The 22,103-nt window shown below is 40.6% G+C and overlaps 1 protein-coding gene and 1 long non-coding RNA gene across 2 annotated transcripts; both read right to left on the minus strand.

Annotated features, from left to right (window-relative positions):
• Positions 1-1,839: 1,839 nt before the first annotated feature.
• On the minus strand, positions 1,840-21,427 carry hspa14 (heat shock protein 14). Its single transcript, XM_067581340.1, has 14 exons — positions 21,290-21,427; positions 17,300-17,380; positions 16,142-16,224; positions 15,610-15,658; positions 15,236-15,341; positions 15,064-15,154; positions 14,854-14,958; positions 13,652-13,813; positions 8,854-9,009; positions 3,907-4,009; positions 3,526-3,741; positions 3,226-3,390; positions 2,113-2,180; positions 1,840-2,025 (listed from the first exon to the last, which is right to left on the minus strand). Exons 1-14 carry the CDS (start codon positions 21,425-21,427, stop codon positions 1,947-1,949), a joined length of 1,602 nt encoding a protein of 533 aa, XP_067437441.1. The 3' UTR covers positions 1,840-1,946.
• Positions 5,736-8,847, minus strand: LOC137175586 (uncharacterized). Its single transcript, XR_010925644.1, has 2 exons — positions 6,277-8,847; positions 5,736-6,224 (listed from the first exon to the last, which is right to left on the minus strand). It is a non-coding gene; the product is annotated as an uncharacterized lncRNA (long non-coding RNA).
• Positions 21,428-22,103: the final 676 nt, after the last annotated feature.

The raw sequence follows: 22,103 nt of genomic DNA on the forward strand, positions 1-22,103 counted from the left end.
TCATTGCCAAGTGGCAACCTCTGGGGCTGAAAAATGGAGCCAATAAGTCCAGAAAGTTCCTTGAATGGCCACTTGAGGCAGGCTCCAAAAGCCAGTCAATCCCCATAGACCCTCATGTTAAAATGCCCAACTTTACAGCAGAAATAAACATGTTTACAGCCTTGTACATAAAACACTTTTGGTCTCTAGCTAATTTCCCCTTTCATGACAACAGTACAGGGGGGGGGGGCTGAAATTTTATACAACTCACCCGTTTAAATTTGTAAAGCTGTAAAGTTATGCATAATTAAGAACGTGGCCACTTTGAGTGACAGGTCGCTTGCCACTAGGTTTCAGCAAACAGGCTTCATTCGGCCTGCCTCAGCTCCACCTCTGCCCATTTTGGATTAGCAGGGAGTTTAGGCACTGCCAAGATGGTGACGGCTGGAGCTGGAGCCCTTCACTTTGAGCTTCAAAACCGCTCTTCAGAAACCAATGGGCATCGTCACGGTGGCTACATCCATATTTTTTACAGTCTATGTTCATTGCAAGGGTAACGTGAAAGCTTACCATGTGTTTCTACTAAACAGCAATTTTACTGAACTTTGGTGCAAATACTAAAAACCCAGATAGTTTAATGATCAACGTGATTCAGAGCAGCATTAAAAGTTTTTGGTTAAAAGGATTATAAATTGGTATCTAAAGTGGCAATCTTGAAGATCTCCATTTCATTTTCTTTGGTGGCACCATATAGTGATAAGCGGTAATTGCAGTGTGTTGTTTTGCATGGATAACATTAATAAAATTACTCTTATTGGCTTTTTACTTGCAAAGCTTTTATTGCACTTAGAGTGACATAAGGAGTGTGGTTGTCAGCAACTCCAGTACTTCATCTGGTTCACTGTCCTCTGCTCCACTGTGTGTGCTGCACACACACACACAAGAAGCCCTTGCTGAATCACAAGAGTGGAGAAGAGAGGATACAGCCCGACCATAAATGACAGCAAAATGCAAGAGATTTTTAAATTTTTTTAAAATGGTATTTACCTAACTTATATGTGATTGTTTCATTTCAGCTCAGTGTGAGTCTACAGCATTTTGCTGCCATAATCTTGCTTTTAATTTGACAAGCCTACATTAGTCATTTCTAGTTGACATTGTGAGTGTATGTGATATGCTATTGTGTGTAGCTTTGTATTTTGTATTATGTGTCCTGTGTGTTTTTGCTTTGTACTGTTTGTTATTGTGCTGTTATGTTTTAATTGCGTCCTGCCTAAGGGACTGCAGATGAAAATTAGCTATAAGCTAACTCTGGTACGGTAACATTTATGTTGTACATGGTCCCAATAAATATAGCCGCACTACTTTGTCTCATCTCCTCTACTCTGAGGAGCACCGAGGGGCAGGACTCAGCCCTCTGTGTGTGTACAGAACACACAGTGCAGCACAGGAGAGACAGTTACTATACGTGCAATAAGAGCTTTGCGAGTAAAAAGCCAATAGGAGTAAGCTTTTAAAAAAATAAGCCACTTTACACACAAGTGAATGAAGAGCGACTCTGTTGCGTCAGCTCCGCTGATTTGAATGCATGGTGGGAAAGACGCCACTGACACCCGATTCATAATAATCATACACTTTGATAATACTGCAAATTCAAGGACTTTCATCAGTGGGCCATAAGCCCAATCACAATTGTGTTTCCTCATTCAGCGATACATATTGACATTTCTTTAAATAAAAATCTTCAGTAATCTTCAAGATTGTTACTTTACAAGGCAGCTTTTAAAGATTATGGATTCTCCTCTAAACCTGTTTTTTTTTTTTAGAAATCTTGGCAGTAATAAAACTGAGCACTTATAGTTTAGATTAGATTATGTTTATTGAGTGAAGAGTAGAAAAAAGCAACCTAAAAACCATTGCACTAACAGTGTGTGCTGGTTTGTGATTTGAACTGCAGATCAGTGGTTTCATGATGCAGCTACTATGGTGATGACCTCTGACCTTCCGGTACTCTGCTCTACACAGGAAACATGGACCGTGCCATCCCTGCAACATACAGAAATAATCAGAAATAATGGTAAACAAGCTGTCACATCAAGTCAAGCCATGCACTGATCACAGAAGGGCAGATACCTTTTCATGGTCACCACAGTGTCAATGTTATGGTTCTCCTCTCTGGGCTGCAGGTCTCGCAAGATAATCTGTACATTGTAAAAACACACACACACACACACACACATACATACATACACATACACACACATGCATATAAATGGTTACATTTTTTTTCTCTTGCATTATTTCCCCAGAGACTGAGCAGTTAAAGGGGCCATATCATGCAGATTTCCAGGTCTATATTTTTATTTTGGGGCTTGGTAAACATCCCCAAGGTCTAACTATCACAGCACAGATCATACTAGTAAAATGATCTGTTTTAGGTCTAAGGGATTCAGTCACCACTGAGCTTTATAGCTGTATCAGCTACTAACACGCCATTGCATACACTAATTGCCTTCAGTGGCCATAAGAAGAAAAAGATGAAGGAAGCAAAGCTCATGACCCCCAGTGACCTTTAGCTTCAGCTGCTTCACTTGCTTATATAACCCGCCTTCTCAAAGCTTGGTAACCAATCAAAAATGATAAAGTGTGACTGTGACATCTCTGCCCATGTTTCTCAACAGCATCCCCTCCAAAAAGGTAAACATAATGTGACTATTATGTGTCCACTGTTGAAGTCAAACTGTTTAAAGACGTTTCTTTAAAGTTTACAAAGAACAGTCCAGGCAGTGAAATACACAACAAAAGTAAAACACAGTTGTCATAGGTGAAAATATGCAAAACATCTGTCAAACTGAATCAATGATTCTGTTTTGAAATCCTTGTTTTGAGGACTAATACTACGTAGGATGAATGATGTGCATTCTCGATTGGTTTTATACAGGGGAGTTTTTAACATTTGAACACAGTTATCAGGTTGGTATAATGTGCGGATCATGTCAACCACCGAATACCATGGGTTGAAATCACCTGCATATTGTACCATTGTACCTTTACAGTAAAAAAATAACATCAACATGTCTTTTAAATATACTGATAATACTTTTGTATTTATCAAAATTAAGAAAAAAGGGTTTTGGGGAAATATCAGAAATACTACTTTAATTCTCGGCCAGCTAGAGGGGAGTGTCATGTACTGTATGTTGAAGGATGTTCAACAACTGATGTAATGTTAGTACTTTTCTGTACCTTAGCTAGCTTTTCTGGCTGCTCAGTGACAAATCTCTGGTAAATTTCCAGACAGAGGGAGGTTAGTTTCCCCAATCCACTCAGAATGTGATGTCTGCGGGCAGGGAGGGGCGTCCCTGATGGAAGCACAACAGTGAACACCTCAGCTCCGGATTCATCCACCTCCTGCAACACCCACACACCATCAAGCCAGACAGAACACATTAGGGGTTATTTAACTCTTTAGATCTATTAATAGAATTAAAACATTAACAATCAAGTACATGCTGAAAATGGTATACTACATACAGACCAGTATACCTTCACTAGTATGTCAGAGGCAGAAACATCCACTGTGACTGACTCTTCCTCAGGGGCTAGTCTATCTCTGCCAACCAATAAGCCTGCCTCCAAGGCTGCTCCCACAGCAATGACCTCATCAGGAGGCGCTGAGCTGAGAAGTTCCACATCAGGAAACATTTCACGGATCATTTGCTGTAAACGAGGGATTCTGGCTGAGCCACCACAAAGAACCACCTGAAACGCATCAATCACATCAAATGCTGCTGGATTTCAAGGTTCATGCTGTGTTTCTTGCTCATCCCCATCATTACAACAACTATAATTACAGTTGGATTCATTTCAAACACTGGGCCATCAATGAAAGCACATGTGGCTGTAAAAAGATCTTACATGCCATACCTTGTTAATGTCGCTGGTGGAGAGTCCTGCCTCCTCCAGCAGTAGCCTGATTGGTTGGATGTTCTTGTTGAAGAGTGAGGAGCAGAGCAGCTCAAATCGAGCTCTGAGGGAACACCACACTGAGATTGTCATGTTGGTAATAACTATTTATCCATCCTGACTTTGTCCACAAATTAGCCCCAAACATATTAATAAAAGCAGATTTATGCATATCAATTTCATTCCATGTCTCTGAACGCTTGATAAACAGCAATCTCCCATCATTGGATTAATCACTATTACTTGTACACTTAATTTATGCCCCCCTTCCTATTATGTTACTGTAGAGTTTTGTGCCATATATACATGAACTAGAGCCAATGTAATAGGGTTGGGCAGTGTCTACAGAATTGGCATATGACAATGTTTCACTGTGGACACTGGGGGGGGGTGGCGTAACTCCTTTTAAGAAATTGGGCAGTACGTAACTGAGTGAGTGGTCAAGCGAGAGAGCGAGCGTCAGAAAAGTGACGGTAAATGTGAGCAGAGCAGAGGAAAAGGTTAACAGTAAGGCCATATTCAGACCAAATCAGGCGCTGCAGCGTTCAGCTTGAGTGGAGGTGTGTGCCGGTATGGGTGTGTTTATTTGTCCTCCGGAACGTAACCGCTGTGAATAAATCAAAAAATAACATTTTTTGATCTGATTCACCAGCATTCTCGCTATCAGCGCTCCCTCTCTTGATTCACTCTCTAGCTTGCTTGACCACACTGCTCTCTCTCTCTCTCTATCCCTGGTGCTTTCTACAGACTACAGTGTGTCAGTCAATAAATGCTGCAGCTTGGAGGTTAGCTCCAAAGTTAGCAACAATAGGTTAGCCTAACCTGACGACGCTAAACAGAGACATAGAGAACGGAGAAATGTGTGGCTGCTAATCATGTTTGTCATGTGCACTGTATAAAATAACTTTAAAGATAGGTTGGGTTTTTTCAAATTGTTTTAAAACAATGCTGATGTGCCCATATGTACGTGGAAATTGGTCTAGGCTGCTGCAACAATTTCTAGTCTCCATACTGACAATGAACGCAACTACACTGTCAGAAATGGGGGGCAAAACTTGACAGCCCGTGTTCTGTGTAAAAATGCATGTCAAAGTTGAGCTGAAGCTAATATGATGCTTATGCAGCAGTCTGAGTTGGCTAAATGGAATCAGTATCTTCTAAAGTTAAAGTTTGTTTAGTACAAACTTCCTTCTTTTTGTTTCCATGGAATAAAGTTCCACTGTAGTGGAGGGTTTCATTGTGGTAGTCACATGTTTGTTGGTGTTACCTGTGCTCAGAGAAAAGTCTGAAGTTAATTTTACAGTATTTTTGGAGTCTGTGTTATTAGACACAAATATTTCAGTAACTGAGTATTTGGAGTGTGTGTGATGTCTCAGAGCTAATCTCCAGCTGTTCTTGTTGTCGTCCAGACCCCCTGGATTTACTCCCGCCTCTGCCCCTAATAAGACATGGAATACGGTTCATGTACGTGTTTATCTGGTGTGTTCTGAAAGAAACAAGGGTTGGTCTAATTCACTCCAGAGATTTCTAGGGATACCCCCCGAAAGCACCTAGAAGTACCAGTATCTACTTGGATCCTAAATGAGGCTGCAGTGACTGGTGAATACATCTTACAGCTCTTTAAGACCCAAGTCTTGCTTGTTTCTGCCAAAAACAAGCACCGAGACCTGCGGAGACATGAGTGCAGCTGCTTGCTGACAGTTACATGTGTTTACAGTGAATAGCAGGAGGGAGAACAGATGTTTCATTCTGCTACTCTGTGCTGAGACTCTGTTGCGGCTGTGGCTGCAGATGGTCATGGAGCACACACTTTCAGTTTATAATTGTAGCATCCCTCATCCCACTAAGTATTGATAACACACACTTAGTATTTTACAAAGTGTAGTTTTTCATTTGATGAATGTGGGCGCTGATTAGCGAAATTGAACTAAATGGGTTTTATCTTTTCTGGCAGAAAACCTATACCTGTGAAAACCAGTATTTATTACTATTCCTCTTTAAACTCTTTTTAATGCACAAATTGAAGGAACTGGCAGGATTATATTTCACTGTGATTGTACCTTATATGATTACCTGTGACAAATAAACTTGATTGATTGATTGAAACCTGGTTCTGAATTGGAACCAGTTATAAAATTTATAGTTATAAAACCCCCAGGGTATTATTAAGGTTGGCTGTTTTATCAGTACTTTTTACGTTTCGGTGTAACTTATGGCCGTGCTGCAGCTTCTCCTCTCTGTCCTCTCCTCTGCTCTGTGTTTGACCAATGGTGGGGCTTCTACACACACACACACACACACACACACACACACACACACACACACACACACACACACACACACACACACACACACACAGCTGACAGCAGAGCAGAAAGGTCGTGGTAGAGAAAGATAACATACTTGAGTTGACAGCAACTATGCTCTTTACTCTAAGTGCAATGAAACCTTTCTGAGTAAAAAGCCAACGACAGTAATTTATTGAAACACCTGTTCAACAAGCATAAAGATGTAGAAAAGTGATATTTTTATCTGCTTTGTTCGCAGATTAAACCATTCACCACTAGTATGTTTTACACACCCAAAACGTGCTGGGTAGGCTAATAGTGAATTGTTGTGAACAAGCTAAAAATGAAAGCTGTTCATATATATCTGTTTAGCTTTGTTTTCCACAAATCTTAAAATTTGGCAAATTCTTGTAAACTTAACTACTGACTGAGATGGCAGCTCCCCCTCCCAAACCAGTTCCTCCTCCAATAACCAGCGGTACCTGCAGGCAGGTCTCAATATTCTCACTCAATATTTTGATATCAGGAATATCATTTATGTTGTTGACATTTCAGATTAGAGACCAGTGACATATTATTTAGTTTATATAGTGTCTTTGCTGTTGTAAACATTACTTTTGCTGCTCTAGAAACAACGTTTAGTTATATTTAAAATATAAATCATTAATAATCCTGTTCGAAATTTAAATTGTATAAATTCTTTAGTAATGAAAAAGAACCGATAAGAGTATCGATAAAGAACTGAACCAATAAGGATAATCGATAAGAGTAGTAGTAATGATAAAATCAGGGATGCACAATATTATTGGCAGGTTATCGGTACTGGCCGATAAAAGCTCTAAAACGAAATATCGGTATCAGCCATCTCTGCCGATTATGAGAGGCCGATTTGTTGCATTCTCCTCCGCCGCCTGACTGTGCTTCCCTCCACGGACTGCTTCACCCTGACGGTCCCGGTGCTTCCTCCACAGGCTCCACTTCACTCAAGCTGCCCGTCAGAACCGCTACTTCTTCCCACTTTAACCTGAATAACAAACCGGGGCTCAGTACTCCACATGGAGAACTGGGGCTAACGTTAGCTGGGAGGCTAGCGAAGGCTAGCTGGCTGTGCTTCCCTCCGGTCATGCTGCGGCTAACGCTCCACTAGTCTCCCAGCTAATGTTAGCCCCGGCTCTCTATGTGGATCCAACCGGAGCACCAAGCCCTGGTTTGTTATTCAGGTTAAAGTGGGAAGAAGCAGCGGGTCTGACGGGCAGCTTGAGTGAAGTGGGGCCTGCGGAGGGAACACCGGAACCGTCGAGGTGCTGCAGTGTTCGGCTGCACAGATAGGAAATCCCTCGGCTGACAGGATATACCACTCTGTTTGAAAAAAAAAAAAAAAAACTTCTTCTTTTTGGTTTATAACGGCAGTTGGCAACCAGCATATTGGGTGCATTATCGCCACCCTCTGCTCCGGAGTGTGGACCAGAGATTAAATCCTACACATTAATCCTGTCTGTCTAATGAACTCAAAGAAAACTCTACTGCTCCACCCACTTGGAAGGTTCATTAAAGTTTTAATGCTGAGCTCCTGAACTCCAGTTTTCCTATGTTCTTCCTTCACATATTGTCTTTCTTGATCATACTTCGCACAATCTATGCTTGCATGCATAATAGTCTCCTCAGCCAGCTGGAAAACAATATGTGCATATATCGGTATCGGCAATCAGCCACAATGAGTTGGAAATATCGGCATATCGGATATCGGCAAAAAATCCAATATCGTGCATCCCTAGATAAAATCCTAACAATACCCATCCCTAGATATTTCCTTGGAGAAATCCTGAAAGTACTGATGCTGTCAAAATGGACATAAAGCATTTTCAAGGCTCAATAGAAGAGGGGCCGTGAGAAGCACATGGTCATCACGACTATGAACAAAGATAAGCTGATAACAGCTGACGAGGAGATAAGGTAATAAATACATAGCATGTGAGTCACTCTGTGTGAAATATGTGATTAAAAAGCATGTACCAGCAACAAATCTACATGCAATTACTAGAATGTATCCCTCCACCACAGCTTGGCAAGTAACGTTCCATGCAAACAAAAGGAGGGAATTCCAGGTTCAGTATGGCGAGTAGGAATTGTTACAGCATGAGCAGCATATATGTGGCTCTTCTATTCACATCCTGTTATCTTTTTATCATATTTGAAATCAAAATTTTATTTACATTATATTCAGTGTGTAAATTCATACCTTGAAGGCCAATCTCTTCAGGTAACAGAATGGCTCTTCCTCCTCTCCCATCAGCATGTTATTTGCAACATCTTCCTCATTTTGGAGGCTGCATTTGTGTTATCAGCTAATAAGTTATTTTCTTACTTTTTAAAAACTTGTGATCTTCCCACTCTCATCCCTGTTATCTGTGGTTTCCGAATTGCCAGTTCTCTGAGAATTTTTAACACCAATTGTAACAAATATCAGAAGTATGCTTTAATTCCATGGAGCAGCCTCTTTCTGAACACATTTAGTATTTCTAATATTCAATTCAATTTCAATAATATCTCATCATATTCTTATTTCCTGTGTTTTGGATCTACTTGTCTCTTAGTTGCAACATACTTTGTGTGAGCTTACCTTGAGACACTGCATTCAAAGTCAATGCCATCGTGCAGGGAATCAACAAAGCAGTTGGCTGACCCCAGTGAGGACAGGGAGTGTTTGGCCATGTCTGCTCCGTTCATCAGCTTCAGCATCGCCCGAGCATTACTGCTTACATCATGTTTAAAGGTGCTGCACAACAAACACAAACAATAAACATGAGGATTGCTGGTAGGACCCAAATATAAACAGTGTATGTGTCATATAAGTGAAGGTGTGTGTGTTTGTGTGTGTGAGAGAAAGAGGATCAGTCATATACAGATAATGTGGGTAATCAGCCAAAACTGTTAGCCAAACAAATGTGTGTAAGCACACTTTCCTAGTAGATCACTGTGTAACACAAACAGCGTGTTGTAAAAAAACAAAACAAAACAAAACAAAAAACTACAATTCACTGTGCAACCTTGTGGCTTATGACTATATTCAAATTGATGGATGAATTTCTGAATCCCGCCTTCCTGAGTTGAAGTTCACTTGTAGCAAAAATTGAAGTGAAAAAGGAGCCCAGCAGCAGTGTTGCATCTTGTGCTCTGCAAAAAACACAGAAACTGGGGGACTCTGTCATGAAGCAGGAAAAGTAGGGGGGTAGCCAGCTAAATATAGACCTTAATAATTTATACATACAACATTTTGGTCATACAGCCTCATGAAGCCTTTGAAACTTTGAATATCATTTTCTACACATTTGCATGATGTGCTGTATTCCGCATCAACAGCATAAAGAGTACTACTGTTAGCATGTTTGATGTTATATAATCAGCTATGTACATTTGTTGCCTTATAAAGAGATGGACTTGTAGATCAACTGGATATAAACAATTTGTCATTAATACCACATAAATGTATAGCTACAGTACTATGCAAAAGCTTTAGGCACTTCAGATGCTGAGATTCTTATCCATAATGCAGTAACATCAGGGAGGTGTCTGATCAGTCCCAAATTCTGCAGCATGACGAGCCCAAACATCCAGCTAGAGTCATGTTGGCTTACGTGCAGCAATACATTTACCAGAGGGCAACTAACATGAATATACATTTTCATGAATATTGGACATTGCATGTCGGAAATATCACTTCCTGTGTCCACTGTGTAGTACTTGAAAACATGCACTAAATGTACAATTTGTTGTTGCATATCAAATGTAGACCACACACTTTTTACATTTCATGTAAACACAGCACAAAAATAAAGGAAATTTGTGTTTGGTAGATTGTAACAATGCTTCTTGGCAATAAATCTTATACCGTTGGAAAGCCTGTTTATTTCGCTTTTAAATGGTGCCACATTTGTAAGTTACATGCATTTGTGGGATGAACAGCAGAGCTGAGTATGTGGGTTGCGCCCATGAAAAATATGCCAAATCTTCTCTGCCAATGGCAAACAGCTTATTCTGCCATTGACTCTTGTTTAGTGTTTGGTGGATTGGATGATTGAAGTTTGAAGAAACAAGACATATTGGCAATTTAACAATTTATTCATTTAACAAACAGGAATGTGATGAAGAACCATACACAGCCACAACAGCCTGGCACCTCCTTCTCATGCTGGTCACCAGCCTGGTCACAGACTGCTGTGGGATGGCATCCCATTCTTCAACCAGCATTTGTCGCAAGTCAGCCAACGTGGTTGTGTTGGTCACTCTAGCATGAACAGCACGCCCAAGCTGATCCCACAAGTGTTCAATGGGGTTGAGGTCATGGCTGCTGGCAGGCCATTCCATCCTCTCCACTCCCAAATTCTGGAGGTAGTCTCTGATAAACCCCTCAAACCGACAAATGCTGGTTGAAGAATGGAATGTCATCCCACAACAGTGTGTGACCAGGCTGGTAACCAGCATGAGGAGGCATCCAAAATCGCCAAAATTGACCATTAAATTCAAAATGGCCAACTTCCTGTTCGGTTTAAGCTATGGGTCCAAGAGACTTTTTTGTGCACCCTGGCATGACACGTGTGTCCTGAAATTCATACATGTAGGCTTAACGTGGCTCGGGGGCTGCTTCATTGAAATATTGTAGGGGGCACTGTCGAGCCATTCTGCCACACCCATGCCTGCCACCTATGAAGTATTACAGAATTTAAGACCTGTCGTGTGTGCAAAGTTTTGAGTTTTCAAGCATTTCTAGCCCCTTAAAAACAGCTTCGTACTTTGTGGTGAAGAATGTGTCGCCATGGCAATGGCATTTGATTATGTACCTTTATTCAATTTCAATATTTTATGGGTTCAGCACCCGGCCTTTTTGATAGTGAGTTGAGCGCCTTGTACTATATAATTTTTTATGAAAGGTCTTTAAATGACACTGACCAAATTTGAAGTCGGTCGAGTTAAATTTCTTGGAGGATCTCATTAAAATACAATGGCTGCAAACTGCAAAAACTGAGCTAAAATTGCAAAGTACATTCAAAATGGCTGACTTCCTGTTGGACTGAGAGTATGGCTCCAAGAGGCCTTTCTCTGTGTCTGGACAGGATTCATGGGCCTACCAAATTTCGTTCATGTACGTCAAATCTAAAGGTGGGGGCTCTGACTTTGAAATATTCCAGGGGCTGCCCTTGAGTCATTTTGCCACACCCAAGTCCAACAACCATATCAGACAACTAAATACCCCCCCTCTGATGCGTGTGCCAAATTTTGTGAGTTTTTGAGCACCCCTAGTCACTCAAACACAGCTTCCAGGTGAATAATGCATCGCCATGGCAACAGCTTTTTTTGAAAACTTAAAAGCTTAACCATTTAGCATCATCAACGTCTTACAACTTAGCTGACCAAATTTTAGATGCATCTGTTTAGCCTGCTAGGAGTAATGAGTAAAAGTATGGGGGCTATAACTTCCTGGTGCCAGTAGGTGGTGCTATTACTATGATTCAATATGGGCCTATACATGTCTTCAGACCGGGACTCTTGAAACATGTGATATTTGGGAAAGATCTGACCATGTGGAGTCAAGTTACAACAGTTTGTTATGCAATGGCGAAACATCGAAATTTGCTGCGACGTTACGGCATTGGTGTTCAATGAAAACTCACAATCTTCACCATATAACATCATCAAGGCTCAAGGCTTTTCTGACCAAATCTGAAGGTCATGTGTTCAACCTGTTAGGTAAATGTCGTAAAAGTACAGCACCTATAACTTCCTGTTGCCAGTAGGTGGCACTGTGAGTATGACTCAATATTGACAGATAGATGTATTCAGGTGAAGACCCTCATCAAGCTTAAGAAATTTGGTGCAGATTGGACAATATAATTTCGTGTTACAACAACTTCCTGTTTCATGGCAAAATATCGAAATTCGACGCATTACCACGTCAAGAGCATTCAGCAAAAACTCAAGATTTTGGTAACTTCTCATCGCAAAGGTCTTTAGCTGACACTCCCAAAATTTCAAGTCGGTCGGGTTACATCTCTTGGAAGAGTTTGTTAAATTACACTGCCTGACAATGGCAAAAAATGCACAAAATTCGCAAATTTAATTAAAAATGTCTCCAAGTGTATTTTTGGGTGTCTGGACATGATACATGTGCCCACCAAATTTTGTTAATCTACATCAAATTTAAAGGTGAGGGCTTTTAATTTGAAATTTTGTAGGGGGCGGCCTTGAGCCATTTTGGAACACCCAAGCCAAAGACCGATATCAAATATGAAGCTTGGCCACTTTTGGATGAATGTGCAATGTTTCATGAGTTTTTGAGCATTCCTAGCACCTGAAAATGCCAAAAGTAATTAGGTGCTCCGGCCCTAATAACAGAGAATAATAATAATTCCCTCAGTTACAGTACAGTGGCCTTTGCACCACTTGGTGTCCGGGCCCTAATAATTCCTTCAAATACAATAGAGCCTTGGGACCTAACAAGGAGTTCTATAACAGATATTATTAGGGTTGGGCGATGTCTACTGTATTGGCATATGACGATGTCCACAATGAAACCTTTTTTTTTTTGGGGGGGGGGGGGGGGGGGGAGTTACTTGCAAGCTTTAACGTTACTGTAAGCTACACTTACAGTAACGTTAAAAGTGTAGTTGTCGTCAAGTATTTCACATTGTTCATTTTCTCTCCTCTGCTATGCTCAGAGAACACAGACACACACAGAACGCATAGCCCCACCCGTGGTGAAACAGAGGAGGGGAACTTAGGGTGGCCATAAATGACATCAAATGCAGTTGACACTCTTTATTTATGTTATTTACCTTATTTATGTGTACTTGTTTCATTTTAGCTGCATTTTGCTGTCATTTATGGTTACGCTTAATTTTTCTTCTCTCTTCTGTTTCACCGCAGGCAGGGCTTTTAAATCATAATGTTATGATGGTAGAGGCCGTCAACCATTGGCAATTGACAATGGCATCTCCCATCTGCCCAACTCTAGATGGTGTGGCCCCCACAGAGCCCTGATCTCAACATCATACAGTCAACATGAAGAGACAGAAGCAACTCAGACAGCCTAAATCAACAGAAGAACTGTGGCAGCTTCTCCAAGATGCTTGGGACAACATACCTGCAAGTACCTTGAAAAACCATGTGTAGGTGCACTGAGGAGAACTGGTGTTTTAAATGCAAAGCATGCTTGCACCAAATATTGATTGATGGTTTGTTGCTTTCTGAACTTTGTATCAGGTTAATTGATGAATAAAAACTATTCATCCTCACTGTTAGTGCCTTTTGAACAGTATTGTGTAAAAGTCAAAATGAACTCCTCCCTTAACTGAAACACTTGAACATGAAGTTACTAAATGTAAGGAGAGCTTTAAAGAGGCAGCAGTGAACAGAGTAGCTACCGTTTGAACTCGGCGGCGAGGTGCTGGGCCAAGGCCTGTGTGAAGCTCTCTCCTCCGATGCTGTGGTCAGTGTGGGTGTTGAGAACCCGGAACATTCCTCCATTGACCTGCAGCACTGTCACACTCAGAGATGTCCCGCCCAGTTTATACACCAGGACATGGCTGTCAACACATTGCAGATCAGTATAATAAATTTGATGTCACTATGAATCCATTAAACAAAAAGGTGTACACCAAAAGTACACCAAAAACATGAGGCCACAGCTCACACTTGAATCATATAACTAATTGTATCATGTTGGGATGGATAAAAGGTGCAGACTATCAACAACCATAGAGATGATTACAGATGTTGATGGGGGAAGATCTATTTATGTATTGTATAAAACTTGGGTATTGTATGTTTTACTTTTAGAACCAAAACGTAATCTAATACACTGCTCCCTGCAGTGTAATCTGCAGTCTTGAGTTTTTTAGGGTGATCTTGAAAGAGTACTCCACAGATTTAGTATGTGAATTTAAAACTGATGGACTCACGAATGAGTTAAAAAAAAAGACTAAAAAAAAAATGATGCAGAACCAGAGATATTGGGCCTCATGCAAGAACATTGTCGCATTCTTATCCTAGATCTCTGAACTTTTTCTGTGAGGTTTGCTCGTAAGCGTGTTCTAAGTCGGATTCAACAAACTCTCTCAATTACCTGAACCTGTAAATCACTCATTTCAGCCTGATTGTCTTTTTTATTCCACCTTGTCAAACCTGGCACCTACATTACCCACAATGCAATGCAACTGCTGACAGTTGCAGATGAGATTGGGGTGTGTTACTGTAATAGCAGCTAAATTAACCTGGAGCTGCCAGCCTCAAGTAGAGATGAGGAGCGGATCCAGCAACCTCACTTTTTTTTCTTACTCCACACCCTGCGATCTTTTTCATCCTCAAACAACACTGATTCAATTTATCACTCATTTCACACGGCTCCTTCTGGGGCCATAGCTTCATACAACTTCTTTCACATATATGCAGTCGTACTCCCCAACCCCTGAAAACACATCTTGATATGTTCCCCTGTAATACAACACTCATTAGCCAGTTGGGTAAAATCCCATCTATCCCACCATTATATCAGAGCACATTACTCTTCATTTTCTTCAGCATGCAGCAGCAGTGTTAAAGCTTCTAAAGAAGATTGGTGCTGTACCTCTTTCCAGAAGAACAGTCCTGTCCAATGTTATAGGCTAATAGAGCAGCAGCAGGCTCATGGATCAGCCTCAGGACATGGAACCCCGCAGCTTCAGCTGCTGCCCTGCACAAAAAGGCACAGAAGTAGACATAACTAAAAGGTGCAAGTGGAATGATTTCCCTGTCTCAAAATAAAATGGTACAGTTGTTGTGGTAGGAAATGGCCTACCTCAGCACACGCTTCTGAGCATTTGCAAACTCAAAGGGGACAGTAATGACAGCGTCAGTGACATCGGAGCCCAGAGCTGACTGAGCCGTTTCTGTGAAAACAGGAATGATCACTCAACTTACTGTTTATTTATGCAATGTGCATCAGTGTGTGTGTGTTTTCCACAGACTACCTTTCATTTTGTGGAAGATGAGTTTTGCAACATCCTCTGGAGCAACATACTCTGGTTGTTCTCCTGCCGTGATCTCATAATACATCTTCTCTCCTCTGTTAACCACCTGAACACACCAATCACTGCTCAGATGTAGGATTCACTGCTTTACCGGTAGAGACGGTCACTTTGGGTTCAGTATTTTTAAAAAAGAAACTAGGAGACAAAACTAACAAGTCATCATGTTTCTGAGTACAGATAAGTGACAAACCTCTACTATATCAACAGCATGAGAAAAATGAATATAAATGAAGGAAAACAAAGGAGACACATTTAAGATGTTTAAAGAACTACAGACAACAAAGTTTTAGATTTGTTAACAAAAACAAATTCACCTGACACTTGGTCTCTGTTTTGTGAGTTTGTGTCTCTGGATCACCAAAGCTGCCCATTGAGAAAAAGAAAGAGAAAACTTATAAGTCACTCTGAACAACTCATTTAGTAGTATACTGAATGTCTGTCTGACAGGGTTGGTTGATAGGATGATTACATTTTCAATTGACTTTGACGTCCTTTTGTTGTCAAGATTTGTATGACTGCCTCCTCAACATTCAAGTCAAGAGTCAGGCAAATTATTATTCTCTAACAGCACAAATTTGTGGTAAATACAGTGCAATTTCTAAACACAGAAGTGATTAATTAGTCGTTAACTAATTTAAAAAATAATTAACTTTAAATATAAAGCAAGAAGAACAAAAGTATATTAAACTTATTACATGGGGAATTTCAGTAGCAGACTTATTGCAAAGTAGTACCCCCCCCCCTCAAATCTCTATACTGACACATTGCTTAGTGGGCCAAGATAATAAGATAAAGTGTCTCCTTTGGCTTTAAGATATGCAAGCAAGACAGTATAAAATATGTCACCTTCTTCCCAGCACTTGTTTCACTTTGACAACTGTGTTGGCAGCATTGCGGACCCGTCCTTGCTTTGCTGCAATACCTACAATCTGCAGAAGATAAAAATCAGTCAATAGCAGACTGCAAATAAACAGCTATAAGCCTATTGAAAAATGTTAGCCACAGTGTAAATGACCTACAGACAAATGTACAATTGCATCACACATCTGTCAATAACCTAAAAGGGTTCAACAGAACAAATCACATCTACAAGTGTCTACATATGAAAGGCTAGAGGGACACTCAGTACACAATTAATGTACAGTAGGTAGTGATAGTAATACTTAATGGCTACAACATTACATTACATTTAGATATGTTAACACCCATCCTAAGCAGAACAACCAGTAACCATCTTGAACTTGTAGATATGTTAAAGTGGCAATCTGGAAGATCTCCCAAGATTTTTGTTTGAAGGTTCTATATGGCGGAATCAGAAATTCCTTCTCATTGTGACATCTGTTACGTGAGCTGCAGCCAATATCCTGGTACTTGCAGCATGAGACTATTGCAGGTGATGTCTTTTTCCTCGCTTACACTTCCCATAATTACATAAAAGAATTCTAACGTTGTGTTTTGCATCACATATGTCACTCCCAGTCAGCCAGTCCCCCAGATAAAGGAAATGGCCTTCCTGGTATGATTTTTCTGTACTATAGCTACATATTTGCACTATGTTTTTTTTTATCGTTTGAATAAATCATATATATATGTCCTTCTCTGTTTTTTCTACATGTTTATTTTATGTAGTGTTCTGGCCAGCCTGAACAGTGAAGAGTGGATGGGGAATGTGGGGGGGGGGTTGTTTTTGTTTTGCTCCTTGATGTCTTTTCAGTTTAACCTTTCTAAGGAAAAATGTTAATGAAAAGATTTATAGGAAATGTTCAATGGCTGAGCAGACCTTTTCAAGTCAGCCATCTATTTAGTCTTCTTGGTGTAAGTGAATGCTACTCCTCATATAATCCTGAAAGATTGGCTGGTTTAGTAGTGCCTGTTTGAGGTTTCTGTTTATGATTGCTTCATCTTAAAGTTTCTTAGGGAAATGACCAGTAAATTAGTGAAGCAAGCAGACTACAGACAGTCTAAGTCCACCACCAGAAGAGAAGTGAAGTGAATATGTTGCACCTGTTCAGTGTCTCTGTACGCCACCACAGCTGGAGTCACTCTGTCTCCTGCATCGTTAGCCACCACATCAGCCCGGCCATCCTGCACAAAATACACATTTAAGTTTGAGAAGATTTATGTAAACCATTTTTTGCTTTTGCATGTAGAGCTGTGCATTATTCTTGTTAGAGCTGTAGTAGATAAAATGATTAGTTGATCTACAGAAAATTGAACCTGCAACAATTTTGATAATTGATTCACTGTTTAAGTCATTTATCAAGCAAAAATTACAAACATTCATTTGTCTCAATTTTGTTTCCTTCTTTTTCCCCATCAAGTCAACATGGACTTAGAGAGCGGTTATGATCATGTCCTATGGGATGTCTGTGGGAGTATGGGGCATTGAGGTTGTTACTGCCAGCCATTTGGTCCTTCAGTGAATTATGTCGCCAATATGTAACTTACATTGTTATCAACATAACTAAGATACATACTAGCAACATCTTTCGGCTGTATGTGAAGATGATGTGGATTGTCAAAGAACATTGTATTTGAAAGACATCAGTTCTGGGCACATACCATGGCTGACTCAAGTACCATAGATAAATTTGTGGCCAGCCTGTAGTTAGAGGGCTTCACACATACTAATAGAACTGGAGTTACATCCAGGTAACTACTATTTCTATTTCGTACATGCTACACCCTCTTGTGGGCTCCGCTATTGGTTATCACTGAAGGCAAAGGACGTTGGAGCCAAATGGGCTTGTGCTCAGTTTAGGAAATTTAAAAAATATCTGGGGGGCAACTTTTGCCCTCATTGTCTAAAAAATTGGGGCATTTACAAAATTTTGGGGCAACTTTTAAAAAATAGTAATTAGTGCATAAAGGTTCAGTTTTTAATGTGAAATGAGGCCAGATTAAAATGCATACAGTAAACACCACCTTGTGTACCCACAACCACCTCAGTGAACACTGTCTCACTTGTAATAATTGTCTACATTTTCTAACTACAATAATAAGCACATGAAAAGTAAAACAATGCAGGCCTATTCCATTTCAACAACTAAGATTTTATTTAGGAGGAGCCTTCAGTATAAATCACTAGATAGCAGTATAGGATAACGAACATGAGATCATGACACTATTTATTGGATTTGATCTAATTAGATTTACCAAAAGTTCTGGTTGGGGGGATAAAACTTTCCTTTTTGATAAAGCTTGTAGTTAGGATTTGGCGCTCTACAAATAAAATTAAACTTCTCAATTTTTTCACTTCAATTTATTTATATAGTGCCAAATCACAACAAAAGTCATCTCAGGGCACTTTTCACATAGAGCAGGTCTACACCGTACTCTTTAATTTACAGATTTACAGAGACCCAACAATTCCCCTATGAGCAAGCACTTAGGGACAGCGGTTTCTTCCCTTAACAGAAAGAAACCTCAAGCAGGACCCGGCTCTAGGTGGGAGCCATCTGCCTTGACCGGTTGGGTTGATATAATAACAATTGCAACAATAATTAAAGCTGCAAGCAGTGACGATCGGGCCCTTGCACCCTTGTTCACATCGGGGTGTGGCGCAGTTGAAGGGTTTTTTGAACATTGCACGAAAGAGTTAAATATCATTTCCTGTGTCCACTATGTGGTGCTAGAGAACACCCATTAAGCATACATCATGTTGCTGTTTATCATCTGTAGACCACACCTTGAAAGTTTCATGTGAGTCAGATGATGTTTGTCATGGCTGCCTGTTGTCAAAGGTGGCGCTATGACTATGCCTCAATATTGACATATAGATGTGTTCAGGACAGGATTCTTATCAAGCATGAGAAATTTGGTGCAGGTTGGAGCATTTACACTGAAGTTATAGCAATTTCCTCTGTCATGGCGAAACATCAAAACTCAACGTCACGCCATGGCCACACGCTTCAATGATAGTTAAATCTTTTAATTTGATCACAAGCTAGTCTAGATGACACACACTGATTTTGAAGTCGTTATGATGAATTGTGTGGGAGGAGTTCTTTAAAATACAAGACATGCAAAATCGCCAAAATTGACCACTGAATTCAAAATGGCCGACTTCCTGTTGGGTTTAAGCTATGGGTCCAGGTGACTTTTTTGTGTGCCCTGGCATGATACATGTGTGTACTGATTTTCGTACATGTAGGTTTAATGTGGTGCAGGGGCTGTTGAAATATTGTAGGGGGCGCTGTTGAGCCATTCTGCCACACCCATGCCCGCCACCTACACAATATTTAAGACTTTAAGATCTGTCATGTGTGTGCAAAGTTTTGTGAGTTTTCAAGCATGTCTAGCACCCTAAAAACAGCTTCGTACTTTGTGGCAAAGAATGTTGCCATGGCAACGGCGTTTGATTATGGGTCATGAGCTGCAAAATGTATGTCAATTTCAGGTGCATCAGCCAAATTTACTAGGACTAATTACACAAAGTATGATGCATGTTACTTCATGTCGACAGTGGGTGGCGCTATGACCATCACTAAATGTGGGCCTGTACATGCTACCATACATGCTACACACCATGCTACCCACAGGGTGTCAAAGTGTAAAACATGTAACTTCTTGTTACCAATAGGTGGCGCTATGACTCAGATCCAGTATTGATGCATGGATCTGTTCAGGGCAGGATTCTTAACAAGCAAAAAAGGTTTGGGTCTCATAGGATCATGTCCACCGGACTTATGGCCATTCCAATTTTCATGGCGAAGGATCAAAATTCTGCCATCAGAGTCGCAGTTTCTCATTTCTCCAGTTTGTGTGCGTACGCATGGGTCAGAGTTTCCGTGGAGGACTGCAGCTTGTCCTGTCAGGTTTGTTTTTCATAAATCCCAAAGATTGCTTAGAAAGTGGCATACGCCTTCTTTTGTGCATACACAACGTTTATAAATTAAGCCCAAGGTGACCACCTTCTGTAGCTGGTTAAGACATTGCGAGGAGTGTGCAAAGCTGTCATCAAAGCTACTTTGAGGAATCTAAAATATGAAACATATTTAAGTTTAACATTTTTTGTTCACTACATGATTCCATATGTGTTATTTCATAGTTTTGATGTCTTCAGTATTGTTCTACAATGTAGAAAATAGTAAAAATAAAGAAAACCCTCCAATGGGTAGGTGTGTCCAAACCTTTCACTGGCCCACTTGGTCTAGAGTATATCAACGTACAGTGTCACCTAGTGAAATTATGGTGCAGTGTGGCCCTTCTAAAGTGTGTCAGTCATGTAAATGAGTTGCCAGTCATGAAGTTCGCTGAGACATTCAGATGACAGCCTCTTGTCGATAATGAGAAAAGCAGCAAATCCTCAGTTTGGAGAGGCTATAAAAAGCAAATGTTTAGCATTTTTTGACATTTAACTTAAATGATTAACCATTTATTAAAATTGTTGGTGATTATGTTCTGTTTATTAAGCACTAGTGAATAATAAATAAAATCTCAATACAGCCGTTTCAATTAATAGCAAGCATCAGAAGTGTCCATCTCTGCAGTATTTTGTGCTGTTGTCCAAAACTATATATCAGCTTGGGTAATTTACTGTATAATTCATCATGCTCGTTAATGGCAGGCTGCCCAACTCCTGTCCAAGGCACAATCCACAATGACCTGTTAAACACTATGGAACAGTATGCAAAATATTACAAGGAACCATCAAAGGAAAGCTTTGCTGCAGGTATTATTATATGTTGTTTTGAAACATTGAATGTATGCCTACATCTCTTTAAGTATGTACTGCGCAGTTGTAGGGCAAACTAAAAAATACATAATTAACGTCATCAGCTAGCGCGTTGTTTGTAGTTGTGGGTATCCAAAAAGAAATCTACAACTGTATTTCGACTATGGAGCGATCATATACCAACTGACTCGACCCCTTTTCATTGTAAGTAGGGTAATTAGCAGCTAACAACCAGCACCATTTCTGTTGCATTTGGGAGTTAAGATCACATTCATCACTGTCCTATTAATCAGACAACTGAAGTGGGCCAAACTCACCTTAAATATCGCCACACAGGCGCATGTATAGCCGAAGTGAACTCCAATCGCGGCCATGCTGGAAGAGCACTGGGCAGTTCCTCGCACCACGCGGTTCGTGTTCCGCTCAGGTTCCGCTGGTTCCGCTCTCAAGAACATCTTCCGGTACAGTATTTTCAGAACAAAAGCATGCTTGTGGCCATGCAGTTCTTCCACCATAATAGTACGTTGTTAAATATAATGACTTGAGTCAGAATATAGATGCGAATTTATGAGATGAATGTTCATCTAAAATGACAGACATACGGAATAAAGCTTACCTAGCTGTAGACACAGGGGATGTATTTGGTCAGCATGCCTGCCACTTGGTCACCGGTAATAGTGAGTGTGTCTGTGTGGGGGTGTGTGTGGGGGTGTGTCTGTGTGTCACCCGGGTGGGGCGGTAGTAATTAAGGTCATCCTCTGCACCTGCTTGTCATTCACCTTTGTTTGTAACAGAGTGGGTGAGTATAGGGGCCGATAATTTCCGATGGCCGCTGTCGTTATATTGTTGTCCACCTTGCAATATCTATGGGGAGCATACAAGTCATCAAAGTGTTTTTTTCTTAATCATCGGGTCAAATAAACACCCTTAAACGCAGCAACAGACTCATGCCTCTTGCTTGGACACAGTGCATCGGACAGATCTCCCTACATTACCCTCTCAGCGGGCAATGGTTAAGTTTTTTGATACTCGGTGGTCGCAGCTACATTGTCAACAGAAAATTGGCCATGTATCTCACATGTGTAACCAACTATCTTCTGATGCTTCGCTCGACTTCTGCACTTTAAACCA

This window comes from Thunnus thynnus, chromosome 23 (assembly GCF_963924715.1).
Source record: "Thunnus thynnus chromosome 23, fThuThy2.1, whole genome shotgun sequence".
In the NCBI taxonomy this organism is placed as follows: domain Eukaryota; kingdom Metazoa; phylum Chordata; class Actinopteri; order Scombriformes; family Scombridae; genus Thunnus; species Thunnus thynnus.